The sequence below is a fragment of the Lolium perenne genome, chromosome 1 (genome assembly GCF_019359855.2).
Source record: "Lolium perenne isolate Kyuss_39 chromosome 1, Kyuss_2.0, whole genome shotgun sequence".
Classification (NCBI taxonomy): domain Eukaryota; kingdom Viridiplantae; phylum Streptophyta; class Magnoliopsida; order Poales; family Poaceae; genus Lolium; species Lolium perenne.
The window spans coordinates 16793972-16814071 of record NC_067244.2 but is presented as its reverse complement, the minus strand read 5'-3'; the positions used below and the strand labels follow the sequence as shown (position 1 = coordinate 16814071).

Sequence of the window (20100 nt, the reverse complement as noted above, 5' to 3'; positions counted from 1 at the left end):
TGTTCCGCCGGAAGAAACATCCCACGGAGAAGGAGTCGAAGGAAGAGCAAAGGGAGAACAAAAGAACAGAGAAAAAGAAGAAGAAGAAGAGAATTCTAGCAAGATCTACAGAAAAGTAATCCAGCATCAGAAAAGCGAAGGGATTACCTAACAAAAAGAAGGTGCGTCTAACCCATCCCCATCCCATCTACTCATTGAATCGCCGTGGATCTTCCTCTCTTTCATCTTTCATGGCCGTGGTTTTGAATCTAGACTAGTATAAAAAACAAAGATCTAACAACTTAACAAAATAAATACCTTAGAGATTACTTAAAAAATGTTTTGCATACGATAGATCTATCAAAAAAATCAAATAAAAACATGTTAGGCAGAGGGTTGGGGGGGGGTGGAATAGACACTAATGAACAAGAACAGGAGTTCAGATAAGAACTCCCGAGAAGCTCACTTGTGAAAATAAATGGAAAACAATATACAAAAAATAAAATAAGTTGGAGGGTTTTAAAATCTACAAACATGTATCCAGCCGGCATTAGTATACTGTGATTGGGAAACTTAAAAAATATATAATAAAAGAAGTTGGAGTTTAAAATGTAGACAACACAAAATGCAGACTAGAAGTGGAAGTTCAGTTCAAAAAAGTGATGAGGTCCTGTTAGTACAAAAAATGTTTTATGCTGGAATATTGTGACAGGAATGGCTGCTGGTCCATCGTACGTCATCCTCAGCGACAGCGAAAGCGATGAAGAGACCTGTAAAAGAGGTAAAAAAAGATAGAAATGCTTTCAAAAATACTTTATGGAACTAAAAATGTGCTTATTTTTTATGCAGGTCCAACTATTCATGGATTTGAAATCTTTGACAAGCACTGTCACTTCGGAAATGAAGTTGAAATGACCAAGGAAAATCTGGATCATCTCAAAAGGCAAGTACTTGACTACAAGCCAACAATCCCATATTATGTATGCAAGATGGGGAAGACAACGAACAACATCACGAGAGGCAAAATGGTAATACCAAAGACGCCAACTTACAAAACTTTATTTTCGTACACTAACTGTATTACATATGATGTTTTGGCTGAACCAACATGTATTACTAACTTTATTACAGTCTTCCGATATTTAAATGTTTACTGAAGTCCAGATAAAAGAAACTGTGAAGTTCACTTACAGAATACACTGAACATGGATATGATATTCACTTTCATGTGTTTTCATGCAGACTTTCGATAAGGAATACACTGAAGAACACCTAAAGAATTATCTAACGGAGCCAACAACAATTCCAATAACCTCCAACACAAATGCCTGGGTTGGTACACGGGTAAGGATAAACAAAGTTGCAACTGGAAATGCAGTGATGACAACAAATTGGCCAGATGTAGTCATGGGTGCAGAAATAAAAGATGGAGATATCTGCATGTTCTGCTTCTACGACGGAACAAGAGAACTCGGCTGCTTCGTGACACGTCTTAGCAACTGAGTCTGAAAAACTAACTATGAAAATAAAATTATGTACCAGTTTACTTTATTGAACCTTATGTTTTGTATCAGCACCCCGAGAACAAATTATGGTTGTGTTTCAGTATTGTTGATGTAATAAGAATGCTTATGAAGAAGTTCACATAGAGTGAGTACGAAGTTCGCTTATAAATGAAAAAAAGATTAGCAAGTTTATGTTCACAGAAGTTCCTACATGAAAAATCATTTCTGAATATACGGGAATAAAAAATAGTACAGTTTGCATTGAGAAAAACGAATGGATATGGGAATACTTTTACACTGTGATGACAGAGAAGTTCACTAATAACAAAAAAAAAAACAGCACATATTTTGTACAGCTTGCTGTTTTGAAAAAAGAAAGACCATATCCTCACTAATTACATCTGTATCCTGAATTCAATCACATAATGAGAAGTTCAGTTCAATAAAACAACAAAAATAAAAATGTTGAATATCCTATCAACTACTAATTGCGAAGAAATTGAATCAGATCATCATCATGCAGATCCCAATGATCGCTGGGTTGTCTGCGAACATAGACCAATAAGCAGCATGAGATCTTTCAACATACTAGGCCACTGCTCCGCCAGAATTTCATTCTTGGGATGAAATAGGAGCTGATACATGTACTCAGCTTTCCAATCCTCAACACGCCGCTGGTAGACAATCAGGAATGCAAAAAAAAAAACATATGAAAAACAGTAAAAAATAAGACAAAAAAGCTATACAGCGAAAAAAACACAGCACTACACTTACATCCTGGTTTTTTATATTATCAGCAATCTTATCACCACCGTATGTAGCACAAATTCTTAGAGCATAGAAGCCACACTCATTAGCCCCTTGTGCCGGAGTCTTTGGATAAGAACACCTGTCAGCAACAACATCCCACTGTATATTACCATTATATTTGTTAAATTCTGCAACACCATACACCTGTTTTAACAAGGCCACCATCCTATTAATCTGCAAAAACAAAAAAAGAACAAAAAGTGAATGGTTTCAGCAGTTTAAAAACAAAAAAGGAAAGAAAAAGCTGGGAAGTTCACATAGTACTGATATATCAGTTCACACACACTACATATAGTTTTAGCAGTTTAAAAAACATATAAAAAGCTGGGAAGTTCACAGTGTACTAACATATCAAATTAACACACACAGTCAGATGGTTTCAGCAGTTTAAATAAATATAAAAAATAGCTAGGAAGTTCATATTGTAAAAACATATCAGTACAGACAAAAAAGTTTGAATGGTTGCAGTAGTACACATAAAAAGAAAAAAGCTGGGAAGTTCACATTATATTAACAAATGAGTTCACATAAAAAAAGTAAAAATGATAGCAGTGAAAAAGTAAATAAATAAAATGATGAAAAGAAAATCACGTACAATCTCAACACGATCCTCATGGTGCCGACTCCTTGAAGTATGTGCCAGACCAGTATACCTCCTAGTGTCAAGGATGTCCAACGTACCAGTGTACTTGTTCATAACATAAACAGAGTGATGATCATGCATGAAATGAGGGATGATGATCTGTTCAGCAACAACCGAAATTAACAAAAAGGAAGTACGCACGTGAAAACAAAAAAAAAACAAAGGGAGTTCACTACAGCAAAATATGAAGAGGTTCAGATTAAAAAGCATACCAACTTTGCTTTCAGCAAATTTTCATTAGGCCGAACATAACGCTTGAACATTTTAGCAGCAGACCTCACATCAAAAGGTTGTCTCGGTAATGGATTACCATTGCTGTCCCTTAGCTTGAATGGCGCAAAATCAAGCAAGTACTGCACAAAACACAAACAAAAAAAAGGAAAACTATACAAAGTAAGTATATGCATACAAAGGTATATCTGAAAAAATTAATTTTCAATGTTTGAAAAAACCTACAGGGATAGTATGAGGTGACATCAAAACACGAGAGCCAGATTCAAAAATATATTTCATCCCTGGATCATCCTTCCAGTAACTGATGATATGATCCATCATGTCGGATTCCAACATTTCACAGCGGCCAAACAGTTTATACATGTACTTGGCATCAACTAAAACAGGATCATCAAAATCATTGCAGAACTTCACCAGGGGGACACTGCACACACATTAAAAAAGAGAAAATATATATATATAAGACTAGGGAAGTTCACTTAGCATATAAGTCCCCCCCCCAACCCCCCCCCCCTTTAATGGTACAAGAACAAAATAAATTAACACTGGTTAATTTATGCACGGAGTTAAAGAAAAAGAATACCAAAAGTAAACTGACAGCAGTTCACGTAATAAAGTAACAGCAGTTCATTTTCAGATTTCAGATAAAAAAAGATAAAAACATGCGTATGAATGGAAAAACAATAATAGAAAAAATTGGATACTACATTAAAGGGAAGTTCACAACTTACAAACAGATATATACATACATGCTCGATGTGGATTTACATGTGAAATGGAGGCCACAACTTATCTGAAAGATGAAAATCAAACATGCAAATGACAAAGTTCATGCATTCCGGTAGTTCAAATCATAAAATTAAAGAAGTTCATTTGTTATAATACCAACAAACATGCACTGCTGGTAATGAAAAACAGAGCAGAGACTTGTAAGCTACGAAAAAACCCACAGATAACAAGCATTATCTGGATTCTGTTACTACATCAAAGTGTAAAGCATGAACACCACCGCGTCATCACTGCATCATCTGAGGAAAAACATAACTACACAAGCATAGGCAAAAATACCGAACTAAGCAAAAGAACATAGATCTGTGAAAACAAAATTCGTGGATAAGGATCAAAGCAAAACCTATCAAAACAAAGCGCGAGAATATAACGGCGGAGCCATCAACCTCGAGGATTTCTGAAGCTGTGCGACGGCCATCTGAAAAAACAAATCTGCAGATCAAGATAAAAAAGATAAGAGCAATGTCCGGATAGCATAGAAGAAACTGTGCCGCAGACATCAACGATCTGCGATGCACCAGTGGAGAACAAATTCGTCGATGGAGCGTCGGGCACGAGCACGGAGATGAGCCGCCACCGTCGCCGAACTTCTAAGAAACGCATCGAGTAAAAGGGAGGAGCTCGGGAGCGAGCAAGGGAGGAAATCGCCAGGGAGGAGCTCGGGAGCGAGCAGGGAGGAAAACGCCAGGGAAGACCTCGGGAGCGAGCAGGGAGGAAATCGCCATGGAAGAGCTCGGGAGCGAGCAGGGAGGGGTGGGGAGCGAGCACAGAGGAGGTGGGTAGCGAGCGGGAGGTGGGACACGTAACGGTTCGCTGTCTCGTAGGAAGTTCACACGCGCGGGGAGCGGAGGCCTTGAGCGGGACGTGAGACGAGAAAATATGAAGACTCACGGGAAGTTCGCATGCAATAAGTTAGGAAGTTCATAAAGGGTTCGAGAATAGTTATTCTCGAACCGGTTCGAGAATAGCAGACCTATATATATATATATATATATATATATATATATATGTAAAGCTAGTTTTCGAAGTAAAGAACTATATATATATATATCATCAAAGATACTACCAGATGGATAGAGTACAATGTTCTTGTGAGATACTACCAGATGAATAACTTGACGTGTTAATCACCTGAAAGCCTTGTGAGATACTACCAGATCAATAACTTGATGTGTTAATCACCTGAAAGCCTTGTCAGATACTACAAGATAGATAGAGTACACATGTTCTGACCAAGTATATTTGTAAAGACAGTAAAGCTGTACATTGATATCCAAACTCTGCAATTTAACAAATTCTATACTGAAGGAAGTTTCTCAACAAATTATATTCAAAATTTGAATCTTCGAACTTGAATGAAGTGCATAATTTTGCATTGCAATCCTTGGGAACGATTGTCACGTCATCTACATGCTTTCGTTCTACTCCACGCTACCCTAGCAAGCCGAGTAGAATAGCACGAATTCCACACTATTAAATTACAAATATATTAAAATGTTGCAATCCTTGTTACAGATGAAAATAATCAAATGATACATCGACAATAAAGATGAAGCACACCGGCAGAGTAGAGTTCCACACTAATTAGATCATACAATACAACAGAAACAAATGTTTCAAGTAGATCCATAGGAAGAAAACAGGCAAGAACGCGCGCAAGAGACAGAAAAGCGAGCTGCTTAAATTGGAATTAGACACTTCCTTGAGATGGTTGGCTTGGCATTGTACTGTTCCTACCTTCCTCCCTGTTAATCTTGTGGATGCCAGCATGAGTAAGGAGGACCCAGACATGCGTCAGAAGCTCCCCTCCGTTGGCGAGACCTTCCATGTGTGCCTTAACGTTATCCGATGGCGCGACGTACAGAATCTTCTCTGTCCAGAAATCTGCCAGAACCTTCCACCGATCAACAATGCCATCGAGCTGCTTTCCAAGCTTCACGCCTGTCATGAGGATGCTCCCGTCATCCTCTGGATCTTGTGAACCATGTCGTCGGGATCTTGAAACTTTGGATACATCTTCTTTTACATCACACATGGCAGACTTTGTATCTCCGAAGTACCCAGGAAGCAATTCTGGGGCAGAGTCCATCAGGTACACGCAGTACCTTGATAGACATACCGCAACTTGCCTGTGGAGCTCTGTTGCTTCTCCGTTTTCAGATTTGGCATTCACGTGCTCAGTCGCGATGTGCCAGACTAACATGATCTCTGCCTGAGCTTGACCCTGCAATGCCCAAGAAAACTCGGCAAACACACCATTCCTCCTTAGTGACCCTTCTCCATTAGTTGGTAGACCATCACATGATCTTAGAGACCTAACAATAGCCAGCTTCACAGCTTGCAGGTCGCTCTCAGCAGCCATATGGGCAGCATTGGGGTTTGAAAATACCGAATACTGGTCAACTGTGTCCTTCCAGTGCCTGAATATCGTAAATCTGCTAAGATATCCCATAAGCTTCTCAAAGAAAGCATTGCCTTGATACCACGATCCTGTAACATACCTACATGCAACCGACACCTTGCACCAATCTGAGGCCATATAAAATGTAGCTTGCAGTAGTTCTATGAGCAGGACTGTGACCAAAACAAGGACAGTGATGATAGCGTCAACCCTTCTGCTGTGAACTTCAATGATAGCAGTGGGTGTCTTGACAGATAGTGAGTTTAGCCACACAAAATATGCAACTACGAGAATGAGCATAATCCGCAACACGAAGAGAATGAAGAATCCTGTCTCCAGTTCAAATATGATAGCATGCTTGGTAAAGAAGTAGTCATGGCAGAACCCCAACTCCACCTCAACAATCCTGAAAGCTGTCTCATAGTCATCATCTGTACCATGCAGCAATCCCTTGAAGACAAAATCACGGGTTTCATCAAGGTGTTCCTCGGCGCATGCCATCCCATAGTAGCGACGCTTCAATAGCTGATACATGGCGTATGCCAGGCACACATCCTTGAGTCCTACGCAACACTGATCAGTAGTACTACCTGACCTGAGGAGGAGCCTGCCTTCACACTGCCAGATCTGGTCGATGGTGATCACATTGGCTTCTGTACAAATTCTAAAGTGAACCGGGTACTTGTAGCCTCTCATGCTCAAAGGATCGAACCCATCATCATTAGCTGGTAGGTTGTTCATGAACTTGGCAACTCTTCTGACGCAGAAATAGCCACGCTCAACCATCAGGCACGCAAGCTCTCTTCCCATGAATGCCGTAATCACAACAGCGAGAGTTAGAGATGAGACAGCAACTGCAGGATTCTTGACAACCTTAAAGTATGTCGACGGTGCAAACATTTTGAAGGCAAAGTACAGATACTCCTTGGCGTTCAGGCTAGTGGGATACAGTAGCCAGCAGATCATTGCAGAGTAGATGGTATACTGGTAGTAGTTAAAGAAGCTCCGAATCCACTGCTTGTTGTCGCCAAGCTCGTAGACCTTGACAGCGTTGGTGCACCCAGCGGCCAGTAGCAACGAGACAGCCCAGACCGGGTACATGACGTTCTTCACTGGAGATGACTGCATCAGGCCCAGGGTGTAGGCGATAGCTGGGAACGACAGAGTGTACGTCGCCCATGTACCGGCTTGGACCCAGACGCTGCTCGTCTGCCGTCTGTACGAACCAAGGATGAGCTGCAGGAGCAGCAGTGCCATGACCCCCGACGTGAAAGCTTCCGCCAGGACGACGGTCCGTCGCGGGTTGTTCAGCAAGGGGGACAGAGCCTCCAGCGCAGCTGTCATGTTGATGGGCTGATCTTGCCGCTGCAGCTGCCGCTCCATGGAGGCCATCACTTAAACACCTGATCTTCGCAGCTCACTTCTGAAGCCGCAAGCTTCTACTTAAATTCTTCCTTGACAACTGATTGATTGCAAATTGTTTGCTGTCTTCAGGCAGAAGGTCTGATGTGTGTGTAGTGTGGTTTGTGGAAGCGCTAGCTGCTTCCTTCTTCGGTAACAAAGATGGGCAACTGGATCTGAGAACTAAAGTGTTGTGAACGAATATTTGATACTGTATATCTTTAGTGAATGGGACGAAAATAAGGAAAGAACAAATACTATATTCTTTCCTTCTGAGAATTAAAGTGTTAGGAATCAAGATGTTCCTGGAGCAATGCTGGCATGAAGCACAAGCTTCTCCACCATGGGCATAAAAGTAAACATGACCTGTAAAAAGTGAGTGCTGGGGGAGGAGAGAGGGTCAGGGATGTCTCTAAAGTAACCTCGTGCCAAATCAACAACAAATTCTGGCGACACGGCTTTGGCGGGTCCAACTGGTTCAGTGCTTTTGTGAATATTGTGGGTGTGCTGGTTGGTTGATTGAGATAGATGATTTGAGTGTACACTGGAACATTTAGTTTTTGATATACCCTTTTCATCACTAAATCTGTAGTCATGTAAAATTGTTCCTTATAAATCCATAGTTCTATGATAGTAAAGGGAAGGCGGCGTTTTGGCCCCTCCAGGCATATGATCCCGTTGCAAACAGTAAAATATTAAAAAAATGTTCCAAAATTTAAAATAAAAATGAAGTTATACATATTATATGTTCAAGTGTTTTGCATGCATGCAAAGTTTCATACAGAAACAATATATTGTGGCCTAGGCAAAAATCATAAAAACCAGTGCTCTAAAAGTGATTTGTGGAGCACCAAATTTCTTTGTTGCACACGCCACAAAAAATTGTCCTTTTGCCATGAAGTGTCAAAAATTTCAGATTTTTTGCATTAGGAACATCATTTTTTTCACCGGGAGCATAAGCTAAGATGATTCAAAGATAAGTACCCTGGACAAACTGCTTGGAGAATTCTTTTGATGTGATGTACGTGAAATTACAAATAGGCAAGAACTGTTGTGAGTAGAAATGTAAGTTTCCTAGCATAGTATATCAGTTGAAGTCCAGGAACAGCAACAAATCAGTTTGTTTGCATGAGGTAATAGTGTAAAGGCATAGTGACAAATTATGGAATATGCAGAGATATGTTTCTTCAAACATACAAGATGTCATTAACTTGACTCTCTCCTCAAGATCAACATGAGCAAGCCCTCAGCTGTTAAGTCTCATCTGTGTAATGAGGAATTTAAAGTACACAAAAGGCTGAATATGACACCTTTAACTTATGATATACGATCAATGAAAGAATAAAGACATTATATGCAGTGACCAGTGAGGATACAGAAAAGCCTGACCAGTGAGGATAAAGACACAAGCTTGTAAGACCATGTAAACAATGGTGCATGTACATACTGAGTGATGGAACACTCTGCTGGCTAAAAGTGACTCCAGAAGGGACATTATTCTGTTTGTTTATCCACAGAAACAAAATTGTTGTAAAGCTAAGTCTTGTTTAAAATCTAAAAAATATAACTGGGTCATATGATAGTAGGAGCAGATAAGATATAAAACTTTCGATGCGCTACTACTTGACATCCTCAAAACATTTACCACGCAATGCAATTATAAGTGAGATTTATGCTTTAATGTGAAGATAGGATTGTGCTATACAGTAGTAATAAAGGCAGGAACGTGATTTTCTTTTGCTCACTGACAGTACCGTGGAAATATAAGTAACAATATTAATTGCCAGGATAAGCAAAAGACCAGAATATTAGGTATCTAGCCACCAAGCAAGAAATTAGCAGGAGCAACCAGTAGGTATGGTCTAAACATCAAAGGTATATGTCTTAGTATATAATTTATAAAACATATGCAACCATGTGAACCGTTTGCTGGCCCGAAATAAATTTTGAGCACACAAAAAAATACTGCATGATTAGAACGCTCATAGGAATTCTTCATCTTTCTTTGCAGCAATGTGAGCATCATCTATGTTATAAACGATGGCACAAGATGTTCAGATGTACATCTGAACATTATCTTTGCAGCAATGATATGCAAATTGGGCATATGAAACTGTCTATATGCAAATTGGGCATAAGCAGTTTAGTAAAGAGAAAAATGACATGTATTGCAGATGAGCTTGTTTACAGCACGACGAAGATAGCAGTTATGAAAAAAAATGCTCTTGAAAAATAATAACACTTGAAACAGATTGTCTTGCCGTGCGGCCTACAACATGTGATGAGATCTAGTGGATTAAAAGGAGGTAAAACAGCTAAACCAAATTTTATATGTACATTAGCTCGTATAAGGTTATGCTTGGTTCATGGGATAGGATTTGGGGGATGAGGGCATCCCCAACCACCTGGTTAGGGATAGCCAGTTGCCCAGTCTATCTGTTTGGTTGGGTGAGATGAGCGGTGGTTATGAATAGCAATTTTAGTGTATGGTTTAAAGAACGAAGAGTGGATAGGTTGTTGTGGTGACATCTTCAATTGAGGTGATGAGAATGACATTACCCTCTAATCAGTCCTAGCTCCTGGTAGATGCTCATTCCTCTAGGAAAAAGCTCATTGTCGCTGCCCGCGTGCTCAGCTGACGACCTTAGCTAGCTGCATACACAAGGCACTATACACATACCGTATCAAATATTGAAATATCGCCAAGCAGCCTAATTGCATAATCAATCCTTGCACTAGCTGGGTGAACGGCCGCTTTGCCTACATACATGTTCTACTGAACTAGCATCATCTTGGCACTAGCTCGGTGATAGCAATAATCAATTCAGTTTATGTTGACAGAAATAAGATCCTTACTGTACTTCAAGAGATGTGAACTGAAGTTAATCAATCGTCAATAAAAATAGGCATTAGCAAGAAGTGCACCTGGTAAGAAAAATCGACTGCAGGACTGCACATAATCCTGACGAACCTGCATCGTGAAATCAAAATAATCAGAGAAAGATAGAGAAATGAGGCAGAAGAAGGAGGCGAGGGGACAGGTGCCGCCGGCCGGAGACCTCAAGAAACGGCCCGTGCATTTGGACGCCGTTCCGCGCAGCCTCGCTCCCATAGCCACACGAGAGTATAGGGGGGAAATGGTTCAATTTGGTCCGGCTGCTTCCGTTTCCTTCAGCCGCCGTCCTGGTCGCACTACCTCCGGCCACTGGTAAGCCCCGATCTGACGACGCTGCCACGCCCGGAGAGAATGCAGACAGGGGAAGGAGAGCTAGCTAGGGACGCCAGCCAAAAGCGGTTGCCCTCATCCGGCGTAGTTTGCTCAACCAACCTGGTTGCGCTCATCCCTCTCATCCACCAAACCAAACGAATGACATCCACCGGTAGGTGGTTTTTTCTTCGGAAAGGGGAGATACTGTTGAACTAATAGGCTAAATGTTTGGTTCATATTGTACTTTAAATGTTTTAGTAAATTTCAAAGCCTACATATATGGTACCCACGTGAGTTTGAGGCTAAATTGGTGACTGTTGAGGATGACTTCCGGTAGGGCAAAGCAAAGGAATTCACGGATCAGACAGAATACACAATAGATCAAAAGATATAGAAGAAAAGGTTAAGTGCGTTTTTGTTCTCATGTCTCGCAAAAGTCTAACTTTGATCTCTCAACTCTATTTTAATCTAAATCTCCCCTCAAACTATTAATTAAGCCTAATTTTAATCTCTGGTACCGGTTTGTATCGCAAGTAGGCGTTGGCTTTGAAGATCCAACTCAAGGATACTACCATCACTCAACTCCCATCTTATCCCCCGTGAAATGGCTATTGTTGGGACGAAACTTTTCCAAGTACCATACCTTGATTCATATATGTAAGGTCACGCACGCTTAATTTCGTCGTCTCGCATTATGACCAATTTGAAAGGACTGAACAAGCAATCGCCGTGCACATGTTCATCTTGGTTGTTGTCACACAACACCGTGGCAGTTAGGCAGCAACGGTGGTGAAACTTTGGGAACCATTCTGGGAAGGGCACATGGTTCCGTCGGCCACTAAGGGGGGCCCATACAAGAATGTCATCCCATGTCCTACTGATGAGCAAAACAAGGCCATGGTGGCAGCTAGGGGAGGCCCGGTAGTGGTCGCAGCACTGAGGCATGGAGAAGCGTGCTGCCGAGATGCGGTCAGGTGGGTCTAGACCAGAGACAAATGACAAATCAACAATGTGTAAGACAAAAAAAAAAGCTGAGGAGCGGGGGCTTGCGGTGGTGGGCTCGGAATCTGTGGAGAAACTGAGGATCGGAGATGATCCGTCGCCAATGGGCACAAACTATAGGGAGGCGCGGGGAAGAGATGACGGCCGTGGAGGAAGGCGCAAGAGGATCTCACGGAGGAGGTCGTCCACCTTGAATGGGGTCTCCCGTGGCGGCATGTTTTCCCATCTGATGGAGAGGTGATTTTGTTGTTATATATACACCCTAAAGAGCCGACGGGCACGAGTGTTTTATGGAGCCGGACTCCACACCAAACTTGGTACAACTTGGAGACGGAAACTAAGCCCTGCCGACTGAGACGTGTAAACACCACTAATTTGGGATTGTTGATCTGTTTTTTTAATACTAAAGTCTCTAGTCGAACTTGTGAACCGGTGATGCAGTAATGCTTTTGCCTCCGTTTAAAAAAAATACGCTGGTACCGTGACTTGAAAAAAAAAGGCAGATGGATATCGTGACGTTATGCAATAAATCACTATGGCGGCCCCTAAAATATGGAGAAGTAGAAAAGAGATCTAGAATACAGGTGTGTATACAACTGCATTGCAATCGAAACCGATGTGACTTGGAATCATCAGACTTGTAACGCGAATCGTATTCTACTTCTCTGTTATAGAACGAGATTTCCAATAATGCCGACTTCCATGTTGGACAAAACCGACAAACTAAGCCTCCACGTGATACGACTATGCGTGTGGCAGCCGACTCTCTCCCGCCCAGTGAATCCAATAGGACACCTAATCGAACCTGCCAACCGATGCAAAATCGGTTAATTAATTTGTCTTTTTCTTCTTCTACAAAAGGTCTCCAACCATGGAGTTCCGTTTTTGAAGCAAGAGCAAACTGAACGATCTAAGTCAGCTCCGTCAGTCGACCATGGATGACGGTGGTGGATCCCCCTGCTGGGCCTCTCTCCCGCCGGAGCTCGTCCGCCACGTCGCCGACTGCTTTCTGGCCACCAATGACGTCGACTACTACATGGGTTTTCGCGCTGTTTGCCGCGACTGGCGCCACGCAACCGACGACCCGACCAAAACCTGGGACGTGCGCTTTCGGCCCAGCCGATGGACCTTCTTCCGCACGAACAGCGACAACGCCATCTATCTCTTCATCAACACGGTCACCGGACGCTTCCACTACAAGGACATACCCTTCCTCAACAAGTACCGTGTAGCTGCAGTAGCCGAAGGTGGCTTCTTTGTCCTGGCAGACAAGCTCATCGCTGCCGACGTGTATGTTCTCAACCCCTTAACTGGCCACCTGGCTTGTTTCATATTGGCCGTGTCCACAGCTTTCGTTTTCGGAGTTACTGCGGCTGTCTTCGGCTCGCCGCCCACCCTCGTATTATTTGACATAGAAAATAATAGGCTACACAGAGCTGACCTCGGCGGTGAGCACACCTATGTTCGCTACCATAAGTGGGTCCATTGTAATCTTGTCCGCCATGCAATTCACAATGGCGTCTACAACTTAGTGGGGCGTCCCTTCTTCGATGATCCGCTCAAGGTATTTTCTTCCGATCAGATGGATATGGTCTCTTGTGGCCGTGCCTTCCTAGTCAAGTCTGACGGAAAAGTGTTGATGATCGTTAAACAAGAAGACGGCATGGAGGTTTTCAAGGTCCAAGCTGGTAGGGATGTGTGGGAGCCCGTGAGGAGCATCGGCGACGACTGCGCAATCTTTATTGGAACGTATAAGTGTGTGTCTATTGACGCTAGCAAGTTCCCGTCCATCCATGGCAATTGCATCTACCACCAGCAGGAAATTGCGTACGAACCGTGGAATCTCATGATCTACAAGTATGACATGAGGAAGCAGAAAACAGAGATGGTCATTGGAGAGGCAGGCGGCACCGTAGGTATTTATGATGGAGGTATCAACATCGCTCGGCTCGTTTCGTGCTGTATGGCGACATCCCCATATGTGACAAAGCGCATTGCACATCTGAAGCATTGATTCTATCCATGACCGGCCGAAAGGTATATTACAACGCTGAAGACGACAATATTTGAGGTTCATTTGTGCTAGTAATTTTTTTTTGTAGAGAGACGTGGTTTCCTCTTAGATTTTCTCTGCACAACTCGATCATTAATTGATTACCCGGGAAAAAGTCTGATTTAGTTTGATCTTGGTTTGTATTTTTTATACTTAAATACGTTGGGACCATTGAAACAAGAACTTTTAAAAATACTAGCTAGAGCGGTACGAAACGGCCGCATGCACCAGTTCAAAGTCCGCTTCTCACAATGTATATAAGTGTAGGATGGCAAAAGAAGTTTGGGAGAAGCCTCTCACGTGTATACGTGGGGTTCCGGTTGTATTTATATTAGGCCAAGAGACCAATTAGGGTTACAATACAGTTAGGATTACAATACAGCCTCTCAAACGCATAGACTGGACCGAAAGTCAAGAAATAGCGAAGATGGTAGCTCCTTGGTCATAATATCAGCAAACTGAAGTGCAGAAGGGACGTGCATCACTCGGACTTCTCCAAGAGAAACTTTCTCCCGGACAAAGTGTATGTCGATCTCAATATGCTTCGTGCGGTGATGCTGCACTGGATTAGTCGACATATAAATGGCAGAGACGTTGTCACAGAAGACAATGGTGGCAGAACGAAGAGGTCGATGGAGTTCCTGTAGTAGCTGACGGATCCAAAAACATTCTGCAACCACATGAGCCAACTCATCAACATACACAATACACGGTACAAGCAAAACCAGCTTAATACAATGCATGGGGGTGATTCTGAACCGTTTTTAGAATTCAGGGTTGAAAGTTGAACCAAACTAAAGTTGAGTGTTGTAAGCTGAACTTTGAGACATGTTTAGGGGGGTAAATTGGACTTCTCTCAAAATAAAAACATCTCCGCATAATCTAGAATACTCCTCAAAATATAGCAGTTACGAAAAACTAACGCAATGTAATAAGACCAGCTACCAGACCGTCAAAAAACATGGGGCAGGACCATCATAGCGGCTTACCAACCCCAACACAATGGTTTATACTAGGATTATATTCATTGATGCAACACATACTTCTCCATGATCCAAGCTAGCAGAATCAGGTACTACTTTGCTACTTTCTCTTGTCCAGTATAGAAATTTGTGTATGGACAGTACATGATGTGAGGTTTCTTGCCAAGATATCTGCACTGCATCGACTCAAGTTGAATCGTAAAGAGATAACTAGAGCCATTAGTAGACAACAGGATCGTATTGGTATCCTCAATGAAGTGTAGGATGACCGGCGATGATGTTCCATGGGGAAGGATCTTGTCCAACTCAACGGTCTTCTCAAGGAGAAAATTACAAAAAACCACCACATATCAGGCAGTCGTTTCAAAAAGCAACCACTATTCGATTTTTTTTCAAAAAACCACCACTCTACGGTTAACACGTTGCAAGGTCCACTGATTCACGTCCGACCCGATTTTAATCACGAAACTGACGAGTCGGGCCCACTGTCAGGTCTACGTGGCACAGCATAGACGGTGCGCGTTAGCGGCCGTTAACGGCGCGGGCGGTGCCCTAACTTCCACCGTTCCGACAGGGTTGGGCCCAGTTCCCCTCACTTCTCCCTCTCCCGCTCACTCACGATAGCCATGGCGGCGGCGAATTTGTCCGGCCTGACCTCACCGGTTGGCGGCGCCGGAGCTGGAAGAGAGGGTGGCATTGAGGGAGAGGGTGGCGAGGGCGAGTTAGGCAATTTGGGGGGCCTACTCTCGGTGGTGGATTCGTCCAACCTCCCCTCAGCCACCGCCGCCGCCGGAGCTGGAAGAGACGGTGACGTTGATGGTGAGGGCGGCGCCGGAGCTGGAAGAGAGGATGGCGTTGACGGCGAGGTTGCCGATCTGGGAGGCCAGGTCGCGGCGGACGTGGATTGCTGCGGGAGCTCAAATCCGTCGACCCTGATGGTTTATTCACCGGAGAAAGCCGCCACCACCGCCGTGGCCAAGGTTTGCAAGGAGAACCCTGCCTCCAGCAGTCGTTTTACATCAGGATTCGTCGGCGGCATCGAGTAAGTCCTTCCTTTCTCTCATCTTTTGTTCTTCCTGTCAGACAAAGTGTGTACCCGATTTGTGCTAGGCAAAATAGAGAATTAATTGTTCTTCCTCTGTATATTTGTAGTCTGCATGACGAAATTTGGGATGTAAGGTTCAATTTAGATGGACAGGACAATTTAGAACGATGTTTAGGCCGATCAGACATGACATATCTGAATTTGTTAGCTATAATTGAGTTAGAGGGGTATGGAATCAATGATTGCATGTATTTTGTGAAAGAAAAGGACATAGGGGTTGCTGGAATGGAAGAACTGGATGGAATGAGTAAGGTGGAGCAGATGATTGAGCTATATGAGGAGAAGAAGTGCATAAATATCAGTGTTATTAAGAGAGGTAGCTCACTGCCAGTAAACATCAACAAACCAGCAGTAGAAGAGCAAATTCCTATGTCAGAAATAGGTGACCCTATTGTTTACACAGTGGATGATGATGGTGTGGTTTTACCCAGCCAGGAAGAAATTGTTCAGTGCACTGATGATTCAGCTATGCTTTACCTGTGCACCCAGCAGAGCAATATTGATGACAAAGGCAATCAGAATGTTGATGAGCACAGAGAAGTTGCATAAGGTTGTACAGATGATGAGGAAGAAGAAATTGCAGAAGGCTGTTCAGATGATGAGCAAGAAGAAATTGCAGAAGACAGGGAAGAATCTTCAGATGATGAGCAAGATGGAGATTTCATGGAAGAGGATGAAGTTGAGACAGAATCTGATGAAGAAACTGAGCTCAATGAGAAACTTATTGATTTGAAGAAGAGAAAGAGAGGTGGAACCAAGGAGTTATGTGAGGATGAGGAACCTGAAGATATATTCTGTGATTCAGATAACTGTGATGATGACACTGACTGTGAGGTTTTGCAAGAGACAGTTGCAGTAACCAAAAAGAAATTGCCAGTGAGGAAAGGACCTACCACCAGATCACATTGCAGCCAACAGAGCACAACACCAGCAGATTGGCTGCCATCTGATGATGAAGGGCAAGATGGTGAGTTAAACCCAGAGGATGATGATGGCTTTGAGACAATGTCCTGGGTTCTGCCAAAGGGAAGAAAGAGCAGGGCCAAGAAGATGGACCCTAGGGTCTGGTATGATGAGAGTAGATTGCACCCAGAACAAGGCTTATGCATGAAGATGTGTTTCCAAGATGTGTACCAGTTCAGAAGAGCACTACAAACCCTGCATATTGCACAGCTTAGAAACTTCAGGTACCACAGGAATTGCAAAGATAGAGTGATGGCAGTGTGCTCTACAGAAGGTTGTCCTTTTTACATGATTGGGTCAGTCATTAAACATGAAAAAACCTTATGTCTGAGAAAGTGTCACCTTGAACACACTTGTGGCACATCAGGTGAGCACTGCAAAGTTACAGGAAAGTGGGTTGCAAAGGTCTGTGAGTCTAGCATCAGAATTGATCTTAGGACTGGGGTTGAGGCAGTGATGGAGACAACAAAAGAAAAATATGGTGTAGATGTCAAGAAGATGATGGCATACAGAGCAAAGAAGAAAGCTGTGCAAGTTGTTATAGGAGATCAGATTGAGCAGTACAGGAGGCTTAGAGATTATTTGCAGACAGTTATAGATACAAATCCTGGCTCCAGATACATTGTGACAACAAAAATGCTTCTGGAGCATCCTAGTAAGAACCCTAGATTTCATGGGTTGTTCTACTGTCTTGGTGCATCTATTGAAGGGTTTCTTAAAGGGTGCAGACCATTCTTTGGTGAGTTGCATGGTAGCTTTATACAAATGTAGCAAAGGTTATAAATGCCAGATTTTCTTACATTATTGTATTGTTCTGCAGGGTTAGATGGTTGCTTTGTCAAGCTTACCACTGGACAACAAATTCTGTGTGCTACTGGAAGGGATGGGAACAACAACCTATTCCCTATTGCTTTTGGTTTGGTTTACAAGGAGGAGACAGCATCATGGTCTTGGTTTCTAACACAGGTCAAATATGCACTTGGTGGTGAGGCTGGGAAATTTGGATACTACACCATTATTTCAGATAGGCAGAAGGTATGTTCCCTTTTTTGTTGAATATATGTTCCATTGTTTGGGTGACAACTTTAGGTTTAGTGTGGAGGTTTAGGTTAGAGTGCGAGGATAAGTGTCGAGGTTTAGGTTAGAGTCCGAGGATAAGTGTCGAGGTTTAGGTTAGAGTGCGAGGATAAGTGTCGAGGATTAAGTTAGACTCCGAGGATAAGTGTCGAGGATTAAGTTAGACTCCGAGGATAAGTGTCGAGGTTTATCTTCAAGTCCGAGGATAAGTGTCGATGTTTATCTTCAAGTCCGAGGATATGACACTTATCCTCGGACTTGAAGATAAACATCGACACTTATCCTCGGACTTGAAGATAAACCTTGACACTTATCCTCGGAGTCTAACTTAATCCTCGACACTTATCCTCGCACTCTAACCTAAACCTCGACACTTATCCTCGGACTCTAACCTAAACCTCGACACTTATCCTCAGAGTCTAACCTAATCCTCGACACTTATCCTCGGACTCTAACTTAAACGTCGACACTTATTATCGAAGTTTTCTAATTAAAGCTATGAACCAGGGTCTCCTTAATGCAATCAACCAAATATTTCCCAACTGTCCTCAAAGATACTGCCTTAGACACATTTATGCAAACTTTCAAACTGCTGGGTTCAGAGGTGAAGAGCTCAAGAAATTTATGGATGCAGCCAGCTACTCTTACACTCAGCATGGTTTTGATGTTGCCATGGCTAACATGAAAGAGGAGTGCCTAGAGGCTTGGGAGTGGCTAATGAAGATCCCTGTTGCTACTTGGGCTAGATATGCCATGGATTACAACTGCAAGACTGACCTGGTTGTGAACAATCTTAGTGAGGTTTTCAACAGAATGATTTTAGATGTCAGAGGTAAACCAGTTAGAACAATGTTTGATGGCATCAGAAAGAAGCTCATGGTCAGGAATGATGAGAAGAGAACTGGAGCAGCAAAGGCAAGATGGGTGATCTGCCCAACATATGCAAAGATTCTGGAAGAGAACAAGAAGTGGTCAAGAATGTACAGATCAAAGAAATCTGTTGATGGTTTGTGGGAAGTAACCAATGGGACTGACAAAACCTATGCTGTGAATTTGACAGCAAGGACATGTGGTTGCAAAAGATGGGACCTCAGTGGAATCCCATGCAGTCATGCTGTCAGTGCCATCTACAAGGCATTCCTACACCCTGAAGACTTTGTGAATGATTTCTTCAAGAAACAAATGTACATGGAGGCATACAATCCAGTGGTGTACCCTGTGCCTGGTGAAGATAGCTGGACCAAAACTGAAACACCTGACATTGATCCACCAGTTTTCAAGGTGTCATTGGGTAGAAGTCAAAAAAAAAGGAGAAAGAGAAAGTTTGAAGTGCCAGAGCCAAAACAAACCTCTAGAATGGCAAGCATCACATGTGGCAACTGTGGCAAAGTTGGGCACAGGTACACCAACTCTGGTGTCCCACTGAAGCCTTCATTACAAATGAGGAAAAACAAACATCAGGTATAGTTGCTATGCTTCATCCCTTGTTCACCTTGATTAGTTCCTTATGTTTCTTTATTTCATAGGAGAACAGAGAGGAAGCAAGTGCTGCTCCATCTGCACCACCAACTACTGCTCCAGCTGCACCACCAAGTGCTGCTCCATCTGCACCACCAAGTGCTGCTCCATCTGCTCCATCTGCTCCATCTGCTACCCAAGCCTCTTCAGCACCTGCTCCTGCTGCACCTAAGAGGAAGAAAGCTTCTGCACCTCTGAACCCACCACCATGGAAGAGGAAAACAGGTGCTTCAGCAGTTGCAACTGCTCCAGCTGCACCAAAGAGGAAATCACCAAGTGCTGGAGCATCTGCAGCAGCACCACCTTCTAAGAAGAAAGCAGCATCAAATGAAGCATCAGGAAGTACTAGAGCATCTGCTGCTCCAAGCGCTAGAGTATCTGCTGCTGCTGCTACAACTGCTGTAGCTCCATTCAAAGCCCCCAGGCCAG

The 20100-nt window shown here is 42.9% G+C and overlaps 2 protein-coding genes across 2 annotated transcripts; one reads left to right on the top strand and one right to left on the bottom strand.

Annotated features, from left to right (window-relative positions):
- Positions 1–5413: 5413 nt before the first annotated feature.
- Positions 5414–8602, bottom strand: LOC127343129 (uncharacterized). The gene has a single exon (XM_051369235.2). It carries the CDS (start codon positions 7751–7753, stop codon positions 5651–5653), a length of 2103 nt encoding a protein of 700 aa, XP_051225195.1. The 5' UTR covers positions 7754–8602; the 3' UTR covers positions 5414–5650.
- Positions 8603–15634: 7032 nt separating this feature from the next.
- Positions 15635–19620, top strand: LOC139831569 (uncharacterized). The gene is made up of 6 exons (XM_071820864.1): positions 15635–16050; positions 16161–16624; positions 16673–17212; positions 17378–17815; positions 17897–18111; positions 18661–19620. The coding sequence occupies exons 1-6, from the start codon at positions 15635–15637 to the stop codon at positions 19618–19620; spliced, it is 3033 nt and encodes a 1010-aa protein (XP_071676965.1).
- Positions 19621–20100: the final 480 nt, after the last annotated feature.

Excerpts from the sequence above, each read along its gene's own strand:
- LOC127343129 (XM_051369235.2), bottom strand. The coding sequence starts at position 7,753 with ATGGCCTCCATGGAGCGGCAGCTGCAGCGGCAAGATCAGCCCATCAAC.
- LOC139831569 (XM_071820864.1), top strand. The coding sequence starts at position 15,635 with ATGGCGGCGGCGAATTTGTCCGGCCTGACCTCACCGGTTGGCGGCGCC. Across the intron at positions 16,625-16,672 it reads GAGCAATATTGATGACAAAG|ATGATGAGGAAGAAGAAATT; the intron begins GCAATCAGAATG and ends AAGGTTGTACAG. Across the intron at positions 17,213-17,377 it reads TAGATTGCACCCAGAACAAG|TCATTAAACATGAAAAAACC; the intron begins GCTTATGCATGA and ends TGATTGGGTCAG.